The sequence below is a fragment of the Orycteropus afer genome, unplaced genomic scaffold (genome assembly GCF_000298275.1).
Source record: "Orycteropus afer afer isolate SDZICR_OR568_19922 unplaced genomic scaffold, OryAfe1.0 scaffold00013, whole genome shotgun sequence".
Classification (NCBI taxonomy): domain Eukaryota; kingdom Metazoa; phylum Chordata; class Mammalia; order Tubulidentata; family Orycteropodidae; genus Orycteropus; species Orycteropus afer.
Genome location: NW_006921600.1, coordinates 15,120,474 through 15,147,320, shown reverse-complemented (window position 1 = coordinate 15,147,320; position 26,847 = coordinate 15,120,474). Strand labels below are relative to the sequence as shown.

Here is a 26,847-nt window from a genome sequence, read left to right as displayed (position 1 = left end):
CCCAGATTTTTTTATCTCCCATAACAGAAGCTTAGTGTCCCCTAAGTATTGAGTCTTCCTTTCCCCTTCCTTCCCCCTCACCCCTTGGAACTCACCTCACTTTTGACCCTACCCTGAGCCCTTCTTAGGACGGAGTGAAGAAACTGAGCCCCATGGAAATGACCCCATCACCTGAGCTGTACAGGGGCCCATGTCACATCACAGAACCCAGAGGCTCCCAGACTCCCAGCAGGCCTGTATTCAGGGCTCAGGGCATGAACTGGAATGAAGGGCAGTGATGTGTTGCCTCTTGGAAAGTTCCTGCCTGGTGTCTGGGTTTGCGGTGTAAAGAGTTGTTGGCTGTCTCTGCCCCCAAAGCCGTGGCTCCTGTTTAATATTCTGCCTGCTCCATTGATGTTGTGCTTGGCTCCTGTGGGACTGCAACTCATGGCTTGAAACTGGAGCCAATTTTCTGTCTTCATCTCACAGTGTTTTGACTGGAGGCAGATCCAGTTCAGTCCGATCAGGGCTGGTGGAAACAACTACCAAGTGTCTCTGTCTGCTTCATTTTGGGAGAAGAAAGTGGAGGAGCCCCAGAGTGTTGTAGAGGGACTGGCCCCACGGAAACAAGAGGAGGGGCAGGGCCAGTGGAACAGACTGTGAACCTGAGTATCAGTTGGAATTACGGTGGTGATCCCCCCCTTTTTTTTCTTTTTGATTGATTAGCAGATTTTCATCAAAGGAGACTCTCGGGGGATTGAGTAGAAAATTGATTTTGCCTTATTAATAGAAAGGAAGCGCAAGGGTTTTGGCCTTGCCTCTTAGCGGTACATTTTCTGCGGGAAGGTCATGAGGAAAATGTGTTTAGGAGGTAAAGCAGCTGTCTCGAAGAGGGCTGAGGGGAATCTGAGAACAATAAGAAATGGGGTTTTAAAGAACCGCCCATGAAACGCAGATTGCTGAGCACAGAGGCTGAGCTAATAGCAGCAAAAGACTTTGCTGAGGTTTTCTTTGAAAAAATAATAAAATGTTTCAGGGTGAAGGGGAGGACTGAGGAGCAAAAGTTTCCTCAGAGCGAAGGAATGAACCTGTCAAGGCCATCCCCGGGCTTGCCCCGATGAGAGTTTTATTCCTTTTTTTTTTTTCCAGATCTGAGGCTGTCAGAGATGACTCTGGTTCTGTCCATGAATAGATTCTGCGAGCCCATTGTCTCGGAAGGAGCTGCTGAAATTGCTGGGTACCAGACACTATGGGAGGCTGACAGCTACAGAGGCCCGAGCTCTCCGGCGCCAGTGCAGGCCCCTCTGCAGGGAGACCGGGGAGCTGGTCCCCCTCTGGCAGGTACTGCCTTTGACCTTTCTCTGTTGCCCTCTGGGGCCAAACTGGTAGGTGTGAGGTGGTGTCTGGGGTGCCCTTCCGAGTGGAAAGAGCTTGAGCTCCAGGGACTTAATTGGCTACCTAAGTACTCCTCATAACCGAGCCCAGGGTTCCAGGGAGAGAACCAGAGGTGATATTTAAAATGCACCCCAGCCTGCATCTACCTGCACCGCTGCTTCATGTGTAAGTCATGCATCTCTATTTTGAAGAAAACCAAACCAGATTTTCAAGCTCTGGGTTTGGCTTTTGGTTTTCTACCCAGTGGAACCGTATGGCTTAACAATGCAATCTCTAGCCAATGAGACTTAGAGGAATCTACACTTGGGGCCAGAAGCTATATATTCTTTCTTTTTATTAAGCACACAGTTGGCTTCGGTATGGTAGGAAAAATTTTTTTATAAAAACCAAGAAGATAGAAATATGTTGTTCCTGACTCTTTATTTTTTACTTTCTAAGTTCTTTTGGATGTACGTATAGTAGCAGCTATATTAAAAAAAACTAAAATGTAAAACAGAAGCTCAGTGAAGTTAGTTTTGCTAAAAAGGAGTAAAAACTCTGGCCTTTAAAAGAAAAAAGATGACTTTGCTTTTATTCATGATTAACAATTTTGAGGGTGAAACGGACTTTAGTTGCCCAACATAATAATTTTAAATTTAAAAAATTTTAAATTTCATATTTTGAAAGAAGGACTATTCTAACTCCAGTGTGCAGATAACCATTTGTTTACTTGCCTAGGACCAATATTTTAAAGTTGGTTGGTCACCAGTGGTTGTAGTTAAAGTTGTATACATTTAAATAGTGGTGTTACATTATCATGGATTTAACTAAACAATTTGAATAGGTACTAACATTGTCTCCGAGTTGTTACAGTCTTCCCCTATACAGATTTTGCTATTTACCTGTGCATAGAATTAAGATTCTGAGTGTTCAGTAAATCCTGAGCTATCTCATTTTCCTCTGTAGTTGACTGGAAGTCCTTGCTCAGCCTGGGTCATAGGATTCCGTATGATAGCAACTAGGAAGACAAATGTTTATTTTTAATCACCACATGTACAGACAAATATGCAACCTAGCTATCCTCTAGAAGGAAAGGAAACGCAAGTATTTTGTTTGGAGAACCTCTGGCAAACCGCATGTCATTTGTCATATCTGATTTATTACCACAGGATCACATTACAGGGGAATTTCAAATCCTATAACAACATCCAAGATCACATACTTTAAGAGGAAGTATGTGGAAGAAGAGGATTTTCACCCACCACTCAGCAGCTGTAGCCATAAAGTATGTTTTTTTAATAGTCATTATTTTTATTAAGAGTTTAAGATACTTAGTAACAGTTGCTTGATCCATTTCCAGAAATTAAATTGTTCCACCCAAGCAATGAAAATGAGCCAGTTCTTAGCAAAACCACATTAATCGTTGTCACTTTTTTAGGTCTTGTGTTATTTTTTGTGAAGTAGTTTAAGAAAGAGCAGCAAGAGCTTCTCTACCCAGAAATAACAAAATTAAATAATCCAAGAAATGTCTTTTTTAACTTAGGATTTAATTTTTCTCAAGTGGCTGTAATGGTTATGGTTATCCTGTACTTTCACATATGCAGAAATTTCATTGTTCTTTTCTGACATACTTTTCCCTCTCCGAGCTCTGCCTGCCCTGTGCAATCTCAGTCCCCTTCCGTGTTTGCCCGCTGGGAGGGAGGGTGGTTGTTATTGTTGTTATGTGCCGTCGAGTTGGCCCCGACTCATAGCCATCCCCTCCTTAGGTTTCTGAGGCAGTATCACTACAGTATCACTACAGAAGTAGATTGCCCAACCATCCTTTCTTCCTGCCTTTCTTAGGCACTATGCTACCAGAACTCCCGGGCTTTTCCTAACCTCTTAGGGATAGACTCAAAACCCTGGAGTGTGTGCATTAGAGTGATACAGTTTATTGCCCATTCATTGCATATATTAGGTTTATTAAGATATATAACTCATTCCCAAAAAGGACCAAAGCAAACTTTTTTGATATATAGGAAGAAAATAACAGGATTGGGAAAGTGCATAGAATTATGAAACTGGCCACCTAAGCTTTTTAAATATGTTTTTCCTTATGCTGATCTTTCCAAAGCTATCTGTTGCTTTCATAATCATGGAGGGTATACTGGGGAAAAAAAAAAAAAGCTGGTGAGTCCATCCTAACTCATAGCAACCCCAGGTATTTCATAAGGTTTTCAATGACTGGTTTTTAAGAAATTGATCACCAAGCCTTTCTTTCGAGCTGCCTCTGGATGGACTTGAACCTCCAGCCTTTTGATTAGCAGCTGAGTGCTGAGCCAATTGCACCACCCAGGGATAACGTAAGCCATAACTGTCTGAAATGCTGGGGGTATTTTTAATTCATCTTCCTCTCTTTCTCCTCTTGGGCTCCAGTCCTGTAGATGTTGCTCATAACAAGACATCTGGATAGATGCCTTGGCAGGTGGAGGGCTTTTCCTTCCATGTGTAGGTCCTGCCTGTGGTCAGCCTGACCTAGTTTAGTAGCTCCTTAGTTTATCCTGCCAGTTTGCTTTTCTTGTGACCTGAAAGAGCTGGCCCTGGAGACATAAGCAGTTTATTTACTTTTTACTTTTTGTGTTGTGATTGTAGCAATTTTCCAGTTGCTACTGGATTTATACCAACCACCACACAGGAGTGAATCCTCTCATTCTCTCTCTGCCCAGTCCCAGAAGGAAGCCTGCTTTGGCCCTTCGTCTGACACATCCTGTCAGAGTCAGAATCACACGAATTATTGTTGTCCTCCATCAAGCAAGGATAATTGCAAGCATGGGGCACTGAGTTTTTTAAAGAAGGGCAAGACTGAAAGCCAGATCTTATGCTCCTTGATGGCTGGACCAGGGATTGAAGTATACTCATTATGACCTGCATCTTGGCATTTTTTAAACAGCATTTTATTAAAGTGTAATCTATATGTGGTGCACGGGTATATAGGTATATGTATAAGGAGCCCTGGTGATACAGTGGTTAAACACTTAGCTTAACCAAAAGGTCAGCGGTTCAGATCCCTCAGCCACTCCAGGAGAAAAAGATGTGGCATTCTGCTTCTGTAAAGATTACAGCCTTGAAAACCCTGTGGGGCAGTTCCACTCTGTCCTATAGGGTCTCTATGAATTGGAATTGATTTAGGCATGGGATTTGGTTTTTGAATCTTTACGGAAACTGATTTCCCCACTGCCATCAAGTCTATATCTACATCTACATCTACATCTATATCTATAGTCTGACAAAAGACCAAAGTATAAGAGATAAAGTCTGTCCGTCTTCACTTCTAAGGAGCTTTCCATCTGTATTACTTCCAAACACAAACCAGTTGCCAAAGTTTACCACAACTCATGGTGAACCACGTAAGTCAGAGTACAACTGTGCTCCAATGGCTGACTCTTCGGGAGTTGATCAGCAGGCCTCTCTTCCAACGTGCCTGTGTATGCACTGGAAATGCCAGTCTTTCAGTTGGCAGCTGAGTGCTTAACCACTTGTGTTACTCAGGGATAAACACCCTCACCTAAAAGCACTAGTATCATAAGGCTACAGCTCAGTGAATTGTCCCTAAGTGAACATACCCATGTGGTTAGCACCCAAGTCAAGAAACAAAACAGAACTTGAGATCCAGAAGATCCCATGTGTTCTCTTCTATTCACTTCCTCCCCGCCCTGCAAAGTAACCACTCTCTGGACTTCTGATACCATAAATCTGTCGGTTGTGTTTCTGCATCCCCTCACTGGGCCATAAAAGAGTGAACAAGCCAACTTCCTGTCACTGCTGAGGTGTGCATGTGGCTGGATTCCCCTGTGCCTGACCACCCGGTGAGTCAGGAAGGGGGCAGGACCGCCAGCAGAATGAGAAAAGGGGACCATTAGCAGCATTGCTCCATGACTCTGCGGGACACAAGGCCACAACATTCCCAGACCCAGAAACTACCCAAAGAGAGATAGGCTGTGATGATATTTGTGTATCGTCTGCTTCCTAAGCTTTCTCTTCCTTTTTTTGATTTGTAGACCATCTCAATTTTTGAGGAGCGAGCCCACATCCTTTATATGTCTTTAGAAAAGCTAAAGTTTATCGATGACCCTGAAGTATACCTCCGACGATCTGTCCTTATAAACAATTTGATGAAAAGGATCCATGGGGAAATTATCATGCAGAATAACTGGTGCTTTCCAGCCTGCTCTTTCAATGGCGCCTCTGCCCAAGAGTGGTTTATGGCTCAAGACTGTCCTTACCGAAAACGACCACGGATGGCCAAAGAGGAGTGTGAAAAGTTCCATGCCTGCTGCTTTTACCAAGAATGTGGTGGTCACTACCTAAATGTACCCCTTTCTGTCAATGCTAATGTTGGAAGTGCCTCCACTGCCTCTTCCTCCTCCTCCTCACCTTCCTCTTCCTCTCCCCCTCTGCCTTTACCGAGTTGTTCCCATCAGGTGGATTTTGATGTAGGCAGACCACCTATTTACAAGAGTGATGGCCAGATACCTGCCAATGAAATATTCATTACTAATGTCAGGTCACTTGGTGTTCAGGAAAAGGCCAAATTAAATGATGAGAAAGCCAATAATGACACCAACAGGGCTGGTGGCCCCCTAAGCCATGAACCTGTGGGAAATGACCTGGCTTTTGAGTGCAAAGGCCAGTTTTATGATTATTTTGAGACTGGATGTAATGAGAAAAACAATGTAAGTGAGTCTTGGAAAAAGTCCTTGAGGAAAAAGGAGCCTTCACCAAGTAACAAACTGTGCTGCAGCAAAGGAAATAAAACATGAGCCATCTTTTCACCAAAACTTTGAAGCATGCACAGCATGATCAATTAGCTCTCATAAATTTTATTTTGAATGGATTTTATAGTTTTGTACAACGGATTAAATTATGCCATGAACATGCCGTGTTGTTTTAATGCCTAGGGAGCAGATTGCATAAAACATCTGTATAGTAGGCATCAGCGAGCTACTTATAAATGTGGTGATTTTACCAAGAAAACAGTTGACTTAATGCTTAAAAGTATATATCTTAGTTTTCTTACAGAGAGAATCAGTAGATTAGATTGAGGGCCAGTGTGCCCTTGTGATATTTCCATTGCCCTCCCCCCCAAACACACACAAGCAGCCTGTCACTAGTTAAGAACCTTCAACATGTTTGCCAATTAATTAGGTAGTTATTTGGTAAGCAAATCAATGTAACCAGCAAAAGATGTCTGCTGCTTCTATATGATACAGTATTTTTTCTGAACAAATGACTGACATGGGGAGCTAGATGAAATGGCTTCACAGTGTGCTGTTAAGTATTTGTATTTAACAGTCTTGTGTGACAAATGAAATAGGATGGAACATAATGAAGCACACCTGTCTTGGGGTGGCAATCAACGCTATGTGGAGAGGGTAATCCCTGCAAGTTCCTGGCTTGCCTGTGATGAGTGATGAGGCTTACAGAGAGGTGTTATACAGGGCGATTTTTGGTGCCTTATATCTTAATTTTTGCCAGTGTGAAAATTAAGGATAAATCAGAGTTACAGCAGGGATTTAACAAACAGGAAAATTAAAAAAAAAAAAAAAACGAAAAACACAGGGTGGATCAATATTGTTTGAAAACTTAACTTTGAACTATTGCATTCAACTTTTGATTGAACATCGCTATTCTTCCTTTATTTTCGATGCCCAATTGCTTTTGGATTTGGCATGTTTAGAAAGGGATGGAGGAAACAATAGAGAGAGCTGTTAGAAACCAGCACTAGCTGCTTGAGCTTTTCTATGGCAACGGTTTGTTGCTGGGGTTTGGGTTTTTTGGGTTTTGGGTTATTTTGTTTTGTTTTGTTTTGTTTTGTTTCATTGTCCAATGAAGTTCATGAACCAGTGGCATGCATTATACTTTAATCTGTTTTGCATCATTTCACTCGTTTAGATTATAAACGCATGTGGTTTTTTATATATGACTTTTGCTGTTGATTAACAAGCACAATGTTAATAAATGATGTGGTGGTCAATAAGGTTTTATCTTAAAGAATGTAAAGATTTTAGTTTGGGGAAAGTTATTTTGGAGAAATGGGACTCAATCTATAATAGTTACTATGTATTTGGTCAACATTTTTCTGAATATTTCTTTAATTTGTACATTTGCAAGAGTGCTCAGAGTGCCCGCTGACCATTCTTCTTCCCACTCCAGCCAACTCCTCCTGCTGAAGTGTGTTCCAATTTCCAAGGTTACTAATTGATTTAGGCCTCCTTAAACAATACTTCACAGGAACCAAATGCCAAATGGGGGAAATGAGTAAGTCCTCCCAATTTCTCCAAGATAAAAGCTTTTTTATTATTGCTATCAATATTAAATATAGGTCTCATTCATACAGTGTATGAGTAGGATCATCATTTGGACAATTGTCCACAAGGACCAATTTTTAAAATATGCTCTTGTGTTATAGCTAAATAGTCTAGTAATGTTTGTTCTTTATTTTCAATATTTGATAAACATTTGATGTTGAAAACTTAGATGATAGATGCTTGTATATGAATGTGTTGTAATAAAGTGAGGTTTTCTTGATATATATTTATTAAAATGATGAAAATTCATTAAGATTTGCTTGTTTTAATGTTATTGGCTATGTTTCTCTTTTTCCATTATTCTTTTCTCTTAAAAATAAATTCAAAACATCTTGAAATTGTAGTGGACAGTGGTCACCTAGGAGCTTTCAAAATACAGCCACTCTGAAGGTGTTTTAGAACATAGTTTGTAGGTTTAGATTTCTTTTGAGAAAAATTGCATAACGTGAAGCCGTTAATACCAAAGCCCCACTGATTCCTTTTTAAAATGTCAAATTGTCAAGAAGATGACCCATATATAAATGGTTTTAAAAGCTATGGGTTACTGCTAGTGGTATATTGTGCAATTCTGTATTGTTGTTGTTCTTACAACCTAATATTTTCTGTGATAAAGGGGGAAAGCTAGTTGAAAGCTAATTAATTTGTCAAATGAGTGTAGTAAATCATAGAGATTTAAATATGAAAGAAAGGACTTATTCTTTTACTTTATAAAAGTCCCTGACGTTACCAGATAATGTTTTTCTTTATGGCCAAATCTTAAAAAATGATGTATTTGTTGAATTTCCACAGTGCTCATTGGAGCTGTGGGCACCTCAGTGAACCATAGAGTTGCTTGTTTGCAGGATGAGTGGAGCCTTTGAATCCAGCAGCATAAAAGTCTATAATTTTTAGTCATCAGGGTTTTGTTTCTAGACTTTTCCAGCATATTAAAACAAATTATTTTCTTTCACCAAAATGTAATCCCTAAACACCTATCCGAGTGATAGTAGTTTTCCTCCTGTGGCCTATGAACACCTCCAGTGTGCCCAGCATTGTCATTTCTACTCATTAGACACCAAGTTAGATTTTTTCAGAGAGGCCAAGTCAACCATTCCTAGTAAGTTTATTAACTGGGTTTTATAGTTACATCCTTAGTGACTTGGAAAAGCTAAGATACCCTGCACCCCACATAGTTGTCTACTCAACAAAAATAATGCCTTGCACATTGTACTTTGCTTTAAAGAAACCCTGATAATGCAGAATCCAGACTTTATAAAGATAAAAAGCCCAACACACTGCCATAGAGTTGATTCTGACTCATCATAACCCTTTAGGACAGAGTGTTGTTGTTGTTGTTTACCGTCGAGTCGGCCCCGACTCATAGCGACCCCTCCTTGGGTTTCCAAGGCAGTATCACTACAGAAGTAGGATTGCCCAACCTTCCTTCCGAGGAGTGGCTGGTGGGTTTGAACCGCCAGCCTTCTGGTGAGCAGTCAAGTGCCTTAGGCACTATGCTACCAGAGCTCCTTAGGACAGAGTAGAAGGCTATAAATCTTTATGGAAGCAGACTGCCTCATAGTCATCCTGTGGAAGGGCTGGTGGGTGTGAACTGATAGCCTTTTAGTTAGCAGCACAATGCTTTAAACACTACGCCACCAGAACTCCTTTTAAGATAAGTTAGAGGAAATCTTCGCTTAATAAAATGGGCCTGCCCTGAAGAATGCCTTTAATTGTTACTCCTCTAGCAAGTCTAGGTTGATGTCTTCAACCAAATCAGTAACCTTTGTCGATTGTAGAAGATGGTCTGGCAAAGGTACTTGAAAAGGGCAAAAGTATCATCATTATGCTTCCACTCTCAAAATCCTCTTATTCTATACTTCACCTCAAAGGAGTCCTAGGGACAAGGCTTGCTAGGCGAGGCAGCGTAGAAGGAAGGGAGGGAAACCTGCGACTTAAAGAAGCAAGTGTTTGACAACCAGTCAAAAATGAGGATAAGGCATCTTTGGCATGATCTTTTGAAACAATAAAAATTTAGAACAATTTGCATGCTATTTTGTTAAATAAATGCTGAAGCAAAGTGAATGAACATTTATTTTTAGAGCTCATAGTTCATTCCATAAAAGCATGGCTGCCCACCCTTCCCATCATGAACTGATATCACAGCTCCACCTGGTTACAGTACTTCCTTTCTGTGCAGCAAAAGGAAAGAGGAAAACAACTTGTAGAAGACACAGACGTTAAGAGATGTCACCTTCACAACAGATACAGACAAAGGTAGAAGGATTCTTAGGTGATGCAACTCAGCTTTTATATCCCTCAAAGAAACTGAGCAGGAAATATTTTTGGAAATAATTTGTTTCCAAATCCATCTTTATGGCAGCCCCTTACATTTGAAATAGTTAAGTTTGTAGTTAAGGTTATCACATCCATGCCAGCCTTACTAGGCATTTTAAAAAGGCAAAGATTCAGAACTATCCTATGAAGAGAACGAAAACCAGTAGTTAACAAAAGACACAGTGTATGGTTTCTAGTAATTCATTTTCAGGTGGCTGTGTTTTGATTTGATGGTCTAAAATAAATACATTAAGAATCTTTTAAGTTACTACAAGGTGCCTCTGTGGCTTTCTTAGAATGCATAAGCTAGATCTGCCTAAACCAAAACCAAACCACTGCCTTTGAGTCAATTCTGACTCATTATGACCCCCACTGGGTTTCCAAAGCAGTAAATCTTTATAGAAGTAGATTGCTCCATCTTTCTCTCACAGAATGGCTAGGTTTGAACCACCAGCCTTCTGGTTAGCCATCAGATGCCTTAGGCACTGTGCCACCATACCTCCTTTAGGCCCTAGTGAGGTATTGGGAGCTCTGGTAGCGCAGTGCCTAAGGCACTTGACTGCTAACCAGAAGGTTGGCAGTTCAAACCTACCAGCCTTCCTGGGAAGGAAGGTTGGGCAATCTACTTCTGTAGTGATATCACCTCGGAAACCCAAAGAGGAGTCGCTATGAGTCTGATCCAACTTGATGGCAGTACGTTAGTGAGGTAGATAAGGAGCTCTGGTGGCACAGTGCCTAAGGCATCTGACTGCTAACCACAAGGTTGGTGGTTCAAACCCACCAGCCCCTCCACAGAAGGCAAACTGGGCAATCTATTTCTGTAAAGATTTACCCCCTCGAAAACCCAATGGGGGTTGCTATGAGTGGGAATCAACTCAATGGCAGTAGGTTTGGTTTTTGGCTTTTTTGTTGTTGTTGTTATTATGTGCCGTCGAGTCGGCCCTGACTCATAGCGACCCCTCCTTGGGTTTCTGAGGCAGTATCACTAGGTAGCATAGTGGCTAAGACACTTGCCTGCTAACCAGACGGCTGGCGGTTCAAACCCACCAGCCACTCCTCAGAAGGAAGGTTGGGCAATCCTACTTCCGTAGTGATACTGCCTTGGAAACCCAAGGAGGGGTCGCTATGAGTCGTATTTGACTCGATGACACATAACAACAACAACATCACTACGGAAGTAGGATTGCCCAACCTTCCTTCCGAGGAGTGGCTGGTGGGTTTGAACCGCCAGCCCTCTGGTTAGCAGTCAAGTGCTTTAGCCACTATGCTTGGCTTTTTTAGTGAAGTATATATCAGACAGTGTTTCACTGCTATTTATAAGGTTTTCATTGGCCAATTTTCTCAGAAGTGGATGGCCCCTTCCTTCTTCCAAGTCTGTCTTAGTCTGAAAGCTCAACTGAAACCTGTCCACCAAGGGTGACTCTGCTGGTATTTGAAATAGTGGTGGCATAGCCTCCAGCCTCACAGCAACTGCAATCCACCACAGTATGACAAACTGACAGACGAGGCTGGTACAGGACTGGGCAGTGTTTTGTTCTGTTGTACGTAGGGTCATTTTGAGTCGGAGCCAACTGGATGGCACCTAACAACAGCAACAATAGTGAGGTATGGTTTCTTTTTTCTGACAGAGCTAAAGATTCTCCATCTAATGTGATATAGCTACATGACCTGAGGTGAAACAGTTAGTAATTTAGAGATTACTTCCAGCCCTGGGTACATGCCATATTTTAGCTGGGAGAGAACACACTTAGGAAAAGCACTTGCAAAGATGTAAGTTATGAACACTTGAATCTTGCATCCTGCCATAAAGTGCATCAGCAAGTGAGTTTAATAAAACATGCTGTTTAAAATAGTCTGTAATTTCCTGTTTCTGCATTTCCCTTCAGTATCTGTGACAGGCTGAAGAACGATGACTAAACGGAGAGAATTTACACAAGCTAGTCTGATGGTGTTTGCAAACCATTGCCATGAGCTTCATCTTCTTTGGTAAACAATTCTCTGGTGGGCTGTCGATGGGTCCCCTCCGCCTTGGTGTTGCTCCAATTTGTTAATTTTGAAAATGCAAACTACTTATTCATAGCCTGGGAACACCTGCTTAGGACCACAATGAAACTAATAGAAGGTATGTGGATGGATTAGGCATTTCTCATCAAATTTCCATGTTTCTAAACCCCATTTTTATAATTGTCTCCTTGATTTAAAATCATAAAATTGTATTAAATGTCATATTTTGCGGGGGAGAGAACACACATAGAAAAGAACTTTCCGAGATCTAAGTTGTGAACATGCTTCCTGCCAAGATCCTCAAGACAGAGGGCAAATACCAGAACTCTGGGGGGATAAACATACCTAGAACCCTAAAACCTGTGCTGGCCATCCGGACCATGCCATGGGAGTGGTGAAAGCAGGCACCAGATATGTGATCCTCCACTGCCCCCTCTGATTGGTCAGCTCACACATGAACTAGCTCTGATAATTCTAGAACAGTGCTTTTAATGCAGATGCCTTCTGAAGAGATTACAGTGAGCTATACTCAGATGTGACCTAACTTTCTTATCTTTGCAATTAGGAAGTGAGTAGCAACACACCTTTTGCACAGTCACCACCTGCTTGTCAATGGAGATTTACATGCAGCTATGATGGTGGTGCTGTGGTTAAAGCATTGGGCTGTCAACCAAAAGGTTAGCAGTCCAAACCCACCAACTGTGCAGTGGGAGAAAGATGAAGCAATTTTCTTCCATAAAGATTTACAGCCTTGAAAACCTGGTGGGGCAGTTCTTCTTCGTCCTATAGAGTTGTTATGAATCAGAATGTACTTGATGGCTGTGGGTTTGGTGTTTGGTTTGTAAGATGCTGGGCAGATTTCAGCAAAGCTTCCAGACTAAGACTAAGAAGAAAGGCCTGATGATCTACTTCTGTAAATCAGCTAATGAAAAACCTATGGATCACAATGGTCCAGTTGACAACCGATCATGGAAATGATGCAGGACCAGCCAGCATTTTGTTCCATTGTGCAGGGGGTCACCTGAGTCAGCTAACAACTGACCTCTCAAGTGCACCTGGCACAGTAGTTAGGCATTCACATCATCTTCAAAATTCACAACCCCTGGGTTGGTTGGTTGGTTGTTTTTTGAGTCCATGAGAAGGGAAAGATAGAGAACGGCAAATGATAAGGCAAAAGATTTCAGCAAAAGGTTAGGGAGTTGATTTCTGGCCAACTGGTGGAGGGAATCTTGAGAACAAGGATGTTCCACATGCTTTGCTGGGTGAGTTCACTTTCTTTAAGGACAGATATAAAAAAAGACTAAAAAGGAAAGATGACTTTTGTTGTTGTTATTGTTGGCAGACTTTTTTATAAAGACAAGGAAAAACATTTTAGGAACCAATGGATTTCCTTTATGTTTTGTCAGAAAGAGAGAGATGGCTTATCTGCCTTTTCTGAGAGTTGGGAGGATTTCTCATTGTTGCTCTCCGAGTTCTTAGACACTGTGTTTTTGTGACAAGGTATAGGCATTGGCCAAAGGCACATCTCTGTGGATGGTTTAGGCACAGAGATTATGGGTTTCTTGTGAGATTGAAATACAGCAGAGGGTTGAGTGTGGGTTTTGAATCAGGCTGTCTGGACTCAAATCCCAGCCATGCTACAGAGTAGCTTTGCAACTTTGGCCTAGGCCAGAAAGCCACTTTATACCTGCCCCCCACCATGCCTCATTTTCCTTATCTGTAAAATGTGGTGACATGCTGCATAAATTGTTTTCAGGATTGAAGGCTTTAATATTGGAGAAGTGACTCGACCTAGCTGGGCATGCAGTAAGAGTGAGCCACCATAACTTTTCCACTGCTGTTCTGTGGCTATCATGAGGGCTGGATCTCACAGCACTGGCTCCTCCTTTGTATAGGAAGTGTTCAGCCACCTGGAATCTGAACAGTAAGCTTGAAATTAAATAGGGGGATATTGTCAAATCTGGGGTCCCAGGATCCTAAGACAGATCTGAAAGTAGTCACTGGTGTCCCTGAGATATTTTTAATATTTCATAAATCTCATTGGAAATCAGTCGCACAGGCTAGCTCATGTCAGATTTCTTCTCCTTTGGCTGAAATTAAATCAGCCCCATGTTAACACAGTTATCCCAAACTGAGAAAAAACACTGGGAAAAATGAAGTCATTATCCTTAATAAATGCAATTTGTTTAGTAGACAAAATGTTTCAGAACACTGGCTGTGTGGCAGGAATAAGAAGTGAAAAGATTAAAAACCACTAACCTCAGCCACTCCTCAGAAGGAAGATGGGGCAATCTACTTCCATAGTGATACTGCCTCGGAAACCCAAGGAGGGGTTGCTATGAGTCGGGTCCGACTCGACGGCACATAACAACAACAACAACCTCTGACTCATCCTCAAAATTTGCCAAAGTTCAGATTTGTTCAAGTTTATTCAGTTACCATATTGAATGATTTTCTTAGATCTGGTTTTTACCCAGGAAAAATACAGAATTGAGTAAAATCTGGATAATTTGGACAAAAGGCTATTCATAGTATTTCTGCATCTGAGCTCTGGTGGCATAGTGCTTAAAGCATCTGTCTGTTAACCAGAAGGCTGGTGGTTCAAACCCACCAGCTGCTCCTCAGAAGAAGGATTAGGGCAACCTACTTCTTAGTGATATTACCTCGGAAATCCAAGGAGGGGTTGCTATGTTGGTCCAACTTGATGGCATCAAGGTTTTTTTTTTTTTTTTTGGTTTATAATTTTGAGGATGTGGCCTATCATAAAATAATTAGGATATTTGTAAGATCTGAGCTTAAATAGAAGAGTAACTAGGAGGTGGTTATGTCTATTTCAAAACCTCATCTCTTTCTATATTTTCTTTAAACTCTGAGCCCAACTGATGGCTCCAAAATAGGAATTTATACAAAAATTACATTTCCATTGCTTAATTTTTCAAGAATATATGTTTTTCTCTAAGGTAAGGTATCTCTGTAGTGATGCTTGTTAGTCGGTAGGTCCTGAAATGAGAGTAAAACAGAACCACATGTCTGGTTTAGGAGTGAGAAACAGGCACCAGAATGGAATGAAAACAAATGCAGTGCTGTGGTGAGGTGGTTCCAAGATTTCTCTGCTCTCCTGCTATCCTCCTGGGCCTTGGAATCTCATGACTGGCACCAATAGATGCCATTTGAGCCTGCTGAGAGAGGCAATGGGACACCAGAATATCCCAACCTGTTCAGGGAGATCCAGGCTGACCATCTCCAAACCCTTGTCCTCTCAGTGTTTGGAAACACAGCACTGGATATTTTTATTTTCCAGTGGGTAGGATTCAAACCAATTAAGGATGATCAGTTAGAATTCTCAACCAATCTAGCCTTGACCTAGCTGTTTTTAGCCAACATGCTTATGTACAAGGGATAAGGGAACAACAGGAATCTGTCTGGAAATAGTGTTGGTACCTAAAAAGACAGAACTTTCAAAGAAACCCTGGGGCCATCTGTCCCGTTGGTTTTCAGCTTCTCTGTCCTGATGGACCATGGGGCATAAAATGCTAGATGCAGATGAATACTTGAAGTCCCTCCTTATTTGCATGTTCCACAGTGCATGGCCCCTAGTACACACTTAACAAATACCAGTGAAATTAACGGATAAATAAATACAAGGAAGAACCCTAGGACAGAGGTTGCAACAATGATATCCAACTCTTACTCTCACTCTAGACCAGATGAGGTTTAAACTCAATCATTCTAAAATTTTCTAACATTTTAATTTTCTTAGAGTCTGTTGTATTGGTCTCTGGCCAAATGTCTGCTGCTTCTTAACCACAAAATTATAACCAAGTTAGTGGTGAGAGCACTGGTGTAGGAATGAGGGGACAGGTTCTTGCCCAACTCTGCCACCCACTAGCTGTCTAGCCATGAGCAAGCCCCTGACTTCTCTGGGTCTTAATTTCCCATTTGTGAGATGATGAAGCTGGAACCAAAGAGCCTCTAACGGTGTTCTCTTCTGGTCCTAACATTTGTGATTCTAACTACTGGGGATCTTTCTGAATGAAGATTTTCTCCTGAATTTTCTTCAAGTCACTCCTTTTTTTCCTTTTCCCAGTGAAATGAGAAACTGGCTCTGAATGTTTCTTAAAGATTAAAGCACTGGGTTTTCCAGTCCAGGATTGTTTTCTGCATATGGCTGCTAACCTATTGTCTGAAATACATTCCTCCAGATAGGCCATGCTCCCCTACGGTGTCTCAATACAGTCACCCTCCCCCACTCTGCCGTGCCTCCGCTCCCACTCTCCATTAGTGCCACACACCCGGAGCCAGCCAGGCACAACGCTGCTCTTCCTGGCACAGGATTGTCCTCCCCTTCCAGCAACCAGCCTGCCTGCACCACGCAGGGGGCGATCCAAGGGACTCCTTCTCTCGCATGTTTATGAGTAATAAAATAGCGGACTTTCTCCCTTCTTTTTATGAAGACAGTCCTTGCAGCTGTGGCTATAGCTGTTTCTCTCTCTCTCTCTCTCTCTCTCTTTTTCCAAAGGAGCCAAGATTATGGTCCCATAACCCAATTAGTGTCATTTGGTGGTGGTCCAAGTGCTTCCCCTGCACGAGTTTTAATTTGGGGATCCCCGGGGGCTGCACTCCACATCTGTAGCCGGCCTGTTCTTCCTCTCTCCTTATTTGCTCGAGGTTTATGGGAGGATTAGCTGTGTGGTCTGGGAGGCGGCTGCTTCCCTTTCATCCGCGCGGCTCTCGAGCCGCGGAGGAGCCTTTTACTTTTCATCAAGCCCTGGCACCTGGAGGGCGGGCAGCCCCGGCGACTGGAATGAATCAGTGGATGCCCTGCAGGCCCCCAGGGGCGCGGCCCTGCAAGCATGGAGGAAGAGAAAAAGGAGGAGGCTGTTTATTGGGCAACTGGCCACTGGGCCGGGTTGGGCTCAGGAGCGCAGCAAGAAATGCGGCCCCCCCCCCCGTCGCCCTACCCCCACCCCCTAACCGGCTAGGGCTGGCGAGGGCTCCAGGCGCTCATTGTGCAGGCAGCTGGCACCAGCTGGGAAGGTGAATTAGCATAACAAAGAGCTAGAGCAGCGCGGCGCGGGACGGCGGGGGCTCTGCGGAGCGCCTCCGGTAGTGTGGAGCCGCGCAGTCACCGAGAGTAGCGCACCAGGAGCTGCCGGCCGGAGACCCTCAGAGCAGCAGGGCCCGGCCCCTTTGAGGGCGTCTGCTCTCCCTTTGGCTTTGCCTGGGTCACGGTGGCGGGCGGAGAAGACTGGATGTGGGTGTGAGAGTACGTGACAGCGTGAATGGGTATGAGTGTGCGTGAATAGGGGTGAGTGTGAGTCCGTGGGCTCCACTGTGGGGAGTGTGTGTGTATGTGTGTGACTGTGCCTGTGGGAATGTGATTGTGTGTGTGAAGGAGTCACCTGGAGACCGGAGAGCACCTACCAGCTTCCCTCTCCCTGGCCCCAAGAACAACTCTTTGTTTATTCCATCCTGAAACCTCGGTTCTTTTGCATAAATCACCGTTTTCAACTCAGGCTGTACCTCAGAACCAACCCTGGAGCTTTAAGAAGGACCTAGGCCCTGGCTGCACTCTAGAGACTCGTGCATGATTGGCCTCTGTGGGGCTCCAGCATAGCTATTTCTTAAAACTCCCCTGGTGATTACGATGTACAGCCAAGGTGAGAACCAGTGAAGGCGAGTCCAAGGAGGAAAGGGACCGCTAGGCTTTTGAGTTTGGGGCCTTTACGTTTTCCTTCGCCTTCACTGGCTGGGGCGAAATTCACATTCCGCCGACACTAGGGCTTCTGTCTTAGGCTTCGAACTGGGCAACTTCGCCTCTATTATTTCGTATAGTGCTTAAAACAGCCTCGTGGGAAGATTTTCTAGAAATGAAGGCTCCATTAGTGTCACAAGAGGTCAGAAAGCTAGAAATTCGGGCGACCGAATTGGAGCTAAAGGCTGTGGGACTCCAAAGCCCACGTTCTTTCCACTGCAATATTTTAAAATAAAAAGCACCGTGTTACCAGACCAAGCTGACCAGGTCTCTGGGATAGACACTGGGAGGGAGACTGTGGGCGAGGTGAAATAGTGAAGGAGGTTGGAATGCAGCCTGACCACGCTTGGGGAAGGCAGACACCTCCCAGACGACGTCCCGGGAAAAGGCCGAGGCTTCTCCAGCCCAGACTTCCGCGCCACGGTCGACCCGAGTCGCCCCCCTGTCCGCCTCCGCCCGGTGTGTCGCAGAAAGGTCTCCGCCCATCCCCCTCCAGACTCCAGCTTCCAGCCACCTCCCTACCGGAATGGAAGATGACAGCACAAGCAGTTCGCCGTCACCCGGGGGCTGTCAGCAGCTGCGCAGCCCCGGGCTGAGTGAGGAGGAGGCGGGAGAGAGCGCCGAGGCCGGGGACCTGGGGACCTGGGAGCTGCACCTCTGCGCCTCGGGCCGCGTGCCTGGGCCTCGCCTCACTCCACTGCGTTCCTTTCCTCCTGGCGGGAGGCAGGCTTCTCCCAGCCCCCTCAAGCGACAAGAATCCCTTGCCTTAGCTTGCTACGCAGAGCACCCGGAGAGGGAGGAGAACTGAAATGAGCTGCTGGGCTCTCCTAGCCCCAAGCTCCCCCACCACCCTGAAGTGTGCATTTCCAAGAGTTGCAGGTTCTATCAAACCCCAGCATCACAGGCTGGGAGACCGAGGCCATTGGAGGTTTCATGACCTTCCTGACTGCCTGCCCAGTGTTCTTCTGGCTGCACCTGGCCCTTTGAATCGCAAACCCCAGTGCTCACTTCAGAAGACATTCTACAGTGCTGAGAAGAGAAGCAGCTGTAGGAATGCAGGCGGCATCTGACCCCTGAGACCCTGGAAAGAAGAGGGTCAAAACCGTGGGCCCCCAGGCTGAATTCAGGAATGGGGCAGGTGAACAGGTGGCAGGATAGGGCTGGTGATGGCTGCTGTTGTTGTTATTAAGAGTTTGGAATTCTCGAAGGTTCTAACAACTGTGTTCATTCTCAATAAATGGTTTCTTAATAATCATTTTAATTAGCAGAAAGGCTGTCTTATTAAAGCTAATTAAAGGCAATTTGGGAACCTTATTTTCATACAATCATAAAATTAGAGAAACAAGAGGCTATAGAAATGGGGGAATTTCTTAGCCTTTCCAGGAAAGGGGCAGGGAGAGGCTGGGGAGGGAGACCATAGCCTCAACCCAGGCCTGCAAGGTAGGAGTGCCTAGTGGATAGGGGAGCTCAGACTTGGAGCCAGCTACAGGGAGGGAGCTTCTGTCCATATTCTTCACCTGGAAGCCTCACAATCACTCAGACACCTCCTCTTCCTGTCTGTGCTCCCAAAATAGTCCAGTCTCCCTCTCTACCAGTTAGTTACCAGTTACCATAGGGTGGATTCCAATTCACAGCAATCCCATGTGTGTCAGGTGTTCCATAGGGTTTTCAATGGCTGGTTTTTCAGAAATAGATCTCCAGGTCTTTCTTCCAAGGCACCTCTGGGTGAGCTAGAACTTCCAACCTTTTGGTTAACAGCTGCACCTTAACCAGTTAACAATTTGCACCACCTGGGGACTCTGTCTCCCTCTCTAGTTATCTTGAATTTGAAAAAGGAGGGCACTGCTATTGCCCCTGTAGCCTTGACCTTCCACAGATCTTACTCCTTCCCAGAAGCTCCCGATAGGTCCTTAGGCCTATCTTCCTCATTCATTCAGTGGCTGATAGTTCTAAATCACAGACCTAACAAATGTATTTAACCTTCCAGTCCTGACTTTGAATGTCCTACAGACCTCAGCCTAGGCTACTTGCCCAACCCTGCCTTCTGCTCCCCACCAGGAGCCTTCTGCTCCAGCCAGTCTGTCCTCTCAATGTCACCCCTGCTGACCTGCTCCTTCGCACTTCCCAACTTTCCCCCTACTTTTCCTTTAACCTGGGATAACCTTTCCCTGCCCCCACCTATGCAGAGAGTAACTTCCCCTAAGGCCAAATTAAAGTCCACCATTTGTTTAAAGCATTTTTGGTGGGCTGCTGCTATAGGCCTATTCCATGATATACAAAATGTAATATCCCCAGTCACTGTAGTTACTTTACAACTAGAATTATAGTTTTTTGGGTTTTATTTTTTATGAAGACATTGTAAAGTAGGAGTTAAATGTGGGTTTTGGACTCAGAGACCTAGGTGCAATCTTGGCTTCACATACTTTATATCCTTGAGCAAATTACTTGGTTTCTCAAAGCTCTGGTTTCTTTGTGAATAGAATGAGGTTAATAACAATACCTCAACCCTAGATTACTGGGGTGTATAAATAGATAATGTAAATGATTTCATACAATGCCTGGCACATAGTAATAATACTAATAGCTCTGTGATCATTATCCTTATTGATGTGGGGGCAATTCGAGAGGTAGATAGGAGCAAGTCCACCAGAAGAGAGCCCACAAAAAAGGGATTCCCTGGCTGCCTGAACTCTTACCAGCCTGATTCTTGGGGAGTTTCAATGCCTCATTGTCTGCCTTCCATCCCTTTTCACCCCAAGACTCTTTTCTGGAGTTCAGGGGTCAGTGGTTAATGGGCACAAACATACCCAAAGGGTCCGGTATCAGAACTCAGCACAGGAAAGACACTGGACAGGGGGTCAACCCCTTGCCTTCTTGCTTTAAATTTCTCAGCCTCAGTTCTCAACAGGCCTTCCTATAAACAAACCCATTTCCATGGGGGTCTAACAGTTTGAAATAACTCTGTAGTAAATCCTACTGTAACATCAAGAACTCTTGCCTTTCCTTGAAAAGGCAGCTTGGTGCAAATTTAGATTTTGCACTGAAAGCCTCCTCTGTTGCTTAGGTCCTGGGACAGTAAGTGGCCATGAATCAGCAGTGAGCTCCCCTTCTGTCCACCCTGATCATCCTCTGGATAAGGCTCTACCCACAGCAAAACTGACCAAAGGAGGACAATTAGTAGATCCATGACACAGTGGTGTTTAGCCACTTCTTCTTAAAATAATCATTGAAGTAGGGGTCTCTGCCTTGATTATAATTCTTGTCACATGACCTTTCTTTATTCCAGTCTCCTCACCAGAAGTAAATGCAAACCTATGGCATTCTGATCTGAGAACAGCACTGTCACATACCAGGGGCTGTAATCAAAGCAGAAGTGCCGCACAAATGAACCAGCAACCCCCACGTATCAGCCCCAGTGCAGATTTTCTTCATCTCAGCCAAGAAAGGGACTTATTTCCCATCCATGAGCATCAGCAGTTGTGTTCACTCCACCACAGCTTCTGATGGGGGTGGCATTACCCTGGCATGTATGATTAAAGCTCAACATAATACTGCAGTGGCCACGTTTTCAGGGAGATGGCGGAAACCTCATAGGACCCCTGGGGCAGGACACAACACTGCTCCTCAGAAAATTCCTTTTTAAAAAGTTGTCATGATACCCAATTAAGCAGCTAGAAGTCCAGCGTGGGCAGCCCTCCTCAGGGTTAATAAATAATAGAACATGCCCTGTGTTGGAAGAGGTATCTCTCTTCTCCAAGCTTGGAGACTGTGACAAGCCTTCCCAGCAGGAAGAAACATGTATCACCCCTCCTCCCTGCCCATGTCCTTGAAACCCCTGTCCTTGAAACCCCAGTGGGTCTAGCAGTGAAGTTCCCCTAGACAGATGCTGCAGAGTCCCTGGGACACTTACGTCCTACCCTCCACTATCAGCTGCACTGTCCTCCACTATCAGCTATGAGAGTTTATCGACTCAGTCCTGAGAGTGAGGGGATGAGGGAGGCTTGTCCTGAGGGAACAGAAGATTGGAACAGGCTCCAGGAGCCATGGTCCTAGTTTCTGGCCTGGCTCATTTTCAGGTAAGCTGTTCAGTGGCTTATCTCCTCAGCTGTAGTTCATGGTGAGGCACTGTGAGGTGGGCATCACAGACTTTCCTTCCTGGCCCTCTCGCCAAGGCCAACACCCCTGGGTGGTCTCTTTGCCGTGCTTCTGCTAGACCAGCACTGTCCAAGAGAAATATAATGTGGACCACATATGTGATTTTACATTTTTTATTTGTTATTATTGTTAGCTGTCATTAAGTTGGCCCCTGACTTGGGCAACTTTGTGCACAACAGAATAAAAGGCTGTGCCGCCCTGTCCCCATGACTGGTTGTGGAGCAGACTCCTGTGATCCATGGGGTTTTCTCTGGCTGATTTTCTGAAGTAGATCACGAGGCCTTTCTTCCTAGTCTGTCTTAGCTTGGAAGCTCTGCTGAAAGCTGTTCACCATCATAGCAACACAGAGACCTCCACTGGCAGATGGGTAGTGGCTTTGCATAAGGTACATTGTCTGGGGATCAAACTCGGGTGTCTTGCGTGGACGGAAAGAATACCACTATACATCAAAAAAAAAAAAAAAAATCAAAGAAACAGAAGACCTCAATTATAATAATTTATTTTGTTTAGCCTAATACATAGAAGACATTATCATTTATGAGTCAATTGCAAATCATAGCAACCCCTCCTTGGATTTCCGAGGTGATATCTCTACGGAAGTAGATTGCCAGTCTTCCTTCTGCGGAGTGGCTGGTGGGTTTGAACCTCCAGCCTTCTGGTTAGCAGTCAAATGCCTTAGGCACTACACCACCAGAGCTCCCAATACATATAAGACATTATCATTTCCACATATAATCAATATAAAATCATGAATGAGATATTTTACTTTTTTTTTTTTTGGTACTAAGTCTTTGAAATAGAATGTGTATTTCACTTACAACACTTAGCAATTGGGACAAGACACGTTTCAAGTGTTCAATAGCTACATGTGGCTGATTGTTATCATATTGGACAGTATAGTCCTAGTCCTCTGGCCCAGCCAAAGGCCTGGTTGTGGGTCTACACCTATATCTCCATGACTCCTTGTATACCTCCTGTCTGACTTTCAATCTTTTCCCTCTCCTCCCTACCCGTTGGTTGTGATGGTCAGGCTTTTGGGGACCATTCAGGTCTAGCCCTCAAATTTAAGGCCACAGAAACACATATAGACATTGGAAGCTGCTGACTCTACCAGCCACTGTCCAGTGAAACCTCCAGGCACTAGAAGGTCAACATCTTGGGGCTGGCTCTGGTTCATGTCCTCCCTGCATCCTCCCCACTCAGTATTGAATGTGTGGGGCCATACTGGAGTGAGAAGAGCCAGAGCTGGGCAGGCTCGTGGAGAGGAGGGGCTGGAAAGAGTGTCTCCCCTAAGGTGGTGAGGGCCTTTGTTAGAAGTGGGGGTGGGGGCTGGAGGTGGGGGGGTGGCTTTAATCCTTTCTGCTACCCAGAAAGAGAGAATGAGGGTGGCAAGTGAGGTCTTGTTGGAGAAAATGCTGGCAGGAAGGTGAGCCACATGCCCAAGTAATCGCCTACTCCTACACTCCCCTCCTTTGATGTAGTGCTGTGGTGCCATGCAGGCCGGGTCAGGCCTACGACAGACACAGCCCTTCTAGGTGAGTGGTACTGGATTTGTGTGAGTGTGAGTGTGTATGTCCTGGTCCCTCACCAGTCTGGAAATGTCTGTCTCTGCATGCCCCAATCTGAGAGCATCCCCAGAGGCAATGGGACCATATCTTGGGTTCGTATGCCCTGATCCTTGAATTTAGACATGTGGTCTGAGCAATAGGAGAGGATCACAAGCTGGGAGAGATGGCACCATACTCACCATGTCTGTCCTTCCTCCTCAACTATTCTCTGCTATCTTGTGGAACAGAAGTGGATGAGTGAACATGTGACCATTCTGGACAGAGGGCAGTGGCTGAGAGATGCCCTCAGGCAGCCATGGAGGAATGATCAGTGTGGTGGGATAGGTGGGAATGGGGTGCAAGGAGCAGAGAGCTCTGAGGTAAATGTTTGTAGACCTGGACCTATGGAACATGATGCAGTCTCCATGAGGTCCCATGAGTGAGAGAAAGGTCATCAGTTCAAAAGAGACAACATCACTAGGAAGGAGTGAGGTAGGGGACAGTCTCAGGCCCTGAAGTGGTAAAGCCAGGGTGGGCAGGCATGTGGAGGGAAGCAGTGAGGGGGCAGGACACACTCACACACACACAAGAACTCCATGAAATCAGGAATGATGCTGCCACCATCCTTTAGGCTTTTGTAAAGGAAACGTGAGCTGCCTAATTGCTCTCTCACGTTTAGAAAACATTTTATAGCTTGCAAAAAAGCTTTCACCTCCATTATGGTATAATTCTGCTAACAATTCCATCAGATTGGCAGAGCAGATATTTTCCTTATTTTACAGATGAGAAAACTGTGGCTTGATGAAGAAAGATTTGCTCAAGGGGCAGAGATAAGAGAAGCAGGCTGCTGGCTTTTCCAGGCGGAGTTGTCCAAAGGCATTGATTGCCCCAGGAGACTTAAAAAAAAAAAAAAAAAAAAAAACCTCACTGCCATTGAATTATGTTTCTGACTCATGTTGTTGTTGTTGTTATGTGTCATGGAATTGGACCCAACTCATAGCGACTCCTCCTTGGGTTTCTGAGGCAGTATTATGGAAATAGATTGCCCAACCTTCCTTCCGAGGAGTGGCTGGTGGGTTTGAACCGCCAGCCTCTGGTTAGCAGTCAAGTGCCTTAGGTACTACACTACCAGAACTCCCTTCTGACTCATAGCAACCCACATCAGGTTTCTGAGGCTGCAAATCACTTATGGAGGTAGAATGCCCTGTCTTCCTTCCACAGAGCTGCTGGTGGGTTTGAACTGCTGACCGTCCAGTTAGCAGTCAAGTGACTTATCCACTATGCCACCAGAGCTCCTTAGAGCAGGGCTTTTACAATATTGGGCCATGGACCCCTTTGGGAGTCATTAAAACTTTGGATCCCTTCACCAAATGAACGGACTTTAAAAGTCTACAGTCTCTTTGAAATTTTATACCAAATATTGAGTGTGTGATTTTTTTTATGGGGGTGGGTGGTGTCAGGGCAGGGTAAGACAAGAGGGAAGAGGACTGGGTTTTAACAGAGTACATGATACCCACAGGGTTAAGAATTACTGATCTGGTCTAACTCCTTCATTAACAGATGAGGAAAATGGAACCCAAAGAGGTTCCTAGATTTTCCTGGGATCATAGTAGCCTTAGGGCAGAGATGAAACTCAAATTCTGAGTCACACTGCTCTTTCCACTGGACGTCATCCTAATGAGGTCCACAGATGCTCATGGCTCCAGAGAGTACCAGCTTGGGAAGTACCAGGTCTCTGCTCAGAGAGATCAGCACTAAGGATGGATATCTCCTCCCAGCTCCACTCTTAGCCCGCTGCACAACCCTGGCCAAGACCTCTGCCCTCTCTGGACATCCTTTTCCCTTCCTGAATGCTGGAGGGAATTATCCCCTGACCCCCCTGTTTCTGAGGAACAGAGTGCAGATGCAAGGAGATGAAATGTGATGGAAGTCTAGGAGGGGACAGGGGAAGAAAGGAGGGCAGTACATACCTAAGTTGAAAGAGGCTAGGGCTAGTCCCTGGATAAATAGGATGGTGTTGTTTTATGGTCCATTTCATCTCTTATGGATAAATTTCTCCTGGATGAGCCCATCTCTCACACTGTCTATAATAAGAGTCTCCTCATACTTTGCACCTGAATCATCTGATCAGAGTCCTTCTTTGTAAAACAAAACAAACAGAAAAACTGTTTTAAGCATAAAGGGATTTCTTAAGGATACTGGGAGGACTGAGGAAACAGAGTCCAGGCTGAGCTTCTAGGAGCCACACCGCAGATCTGGCTGCCAAGGGAGCTGCTGCCTCTAGCAGGAGCAGGAAGCTGCCAGCTCTAGCCCACATTGTGTCTGCTGGGACCTGGTGCCAGCAAAAAAGAATGACCACTGCCATCTCTCTGTCCCCAGGTAACTCTGGTCTGGGTCATTGATGTACCTGATTGGTAAAAACTAAATCACTTACTTGTACCCCAGCAGCAAGAGACTCAAAAATGTACATGGTTTTGTTTTATTTTATTTACTTTTCATTGGGAAGGTGAGACGTACACTCTGGGGAATTGTCAAAATGTATAACAAATGTCAAAAAGATCTGGGGCAAATATGAATATCTATGATACTTCCCCTTGGGATACTGGGGACAGATGCCCAAGAACTAAGTTTTTTGAAGTCTCTCATTTTAATGTAATGAAAAAAAATCAATTCATTTCATTTCTGTATTATATATGTGTACATCTCTATTTATATAGACAAAGAAATATGTCTAGACATATATACATGTATACTGACTAGTTGCTATTGCATTGATTCCCACTCATGGAGATCTGATGTGTGTCAGTGCAGAACTGTGCTCCATAGCATTTTCAATGGCTGATTTTTTGGAAGTAGGTCATCAAACTTTTTCTCCGAGGTGCCTCTGGGTGGACTTGAACCACCAATCTTTTGGTTAGCAGCTGAGTGCATGAACCATTTGCATCATCCAGGGACTCCAAATACATTTTTATACATATACTATTCATATCTATGGGAGTTCTGGTAGCATAGTGCCTAAGGCACTTGACTGCTAACCAGAAGGCTGGCAGTTCAAACCCACCAGCTATTCCTCAGAAGGAAGATGGGGCAATCTACTTCCGTAGTGATACTGCCTCGGAAACCTAAAGAGGAGTCTCTATGAGTCAGGGCCGACTTGACGGCACATAACAACAACAACTACAACATTCATATCTACATAGACTTACTATTAATATACTGTACGAATATTGTATATGTGTACTTATGTATTTTATTTATTATAATAATGGTGTTTCTCAGCAAATCTTCAAGTAAAATTGCAGTGCTCAGGAGACTATTCTAAGCTAATCCTTTGGTTTCTTATAACCATTAATTACTCACACATCCAGGCCCT

The 26,847-nt window shown here is 44.4% G+C and overlaps 1 protein-coding gene across 1 annotated transcript; it reads left to right on the top strand.

The window, feature by feature from the left end:
- The first annotated feature begins 1,145 nt into the window (after positions 1 to 1,145).
- SERTAD4 (SERTA domain containing 4) lies at positions 1,146 to 6,152 on the top strand. The gene is made up of 3 exons (XM_007952948.2): positions 1,146 to 1,320; positions 2,523 to 2,638; positions 5,391 to 6,152. The coding sequence occupies exons 1-3, from the start codon at positions 1,146 to 1,148 to the stop codon at positions 6,150 to 6,152; spliced, it is 1,053 nt and encodes a 350-aa protein (XP_007951139.1).
- The last annotated feature ends 20,695 nt before the right edge of the window (positions 6,153 to 26,847 follow it).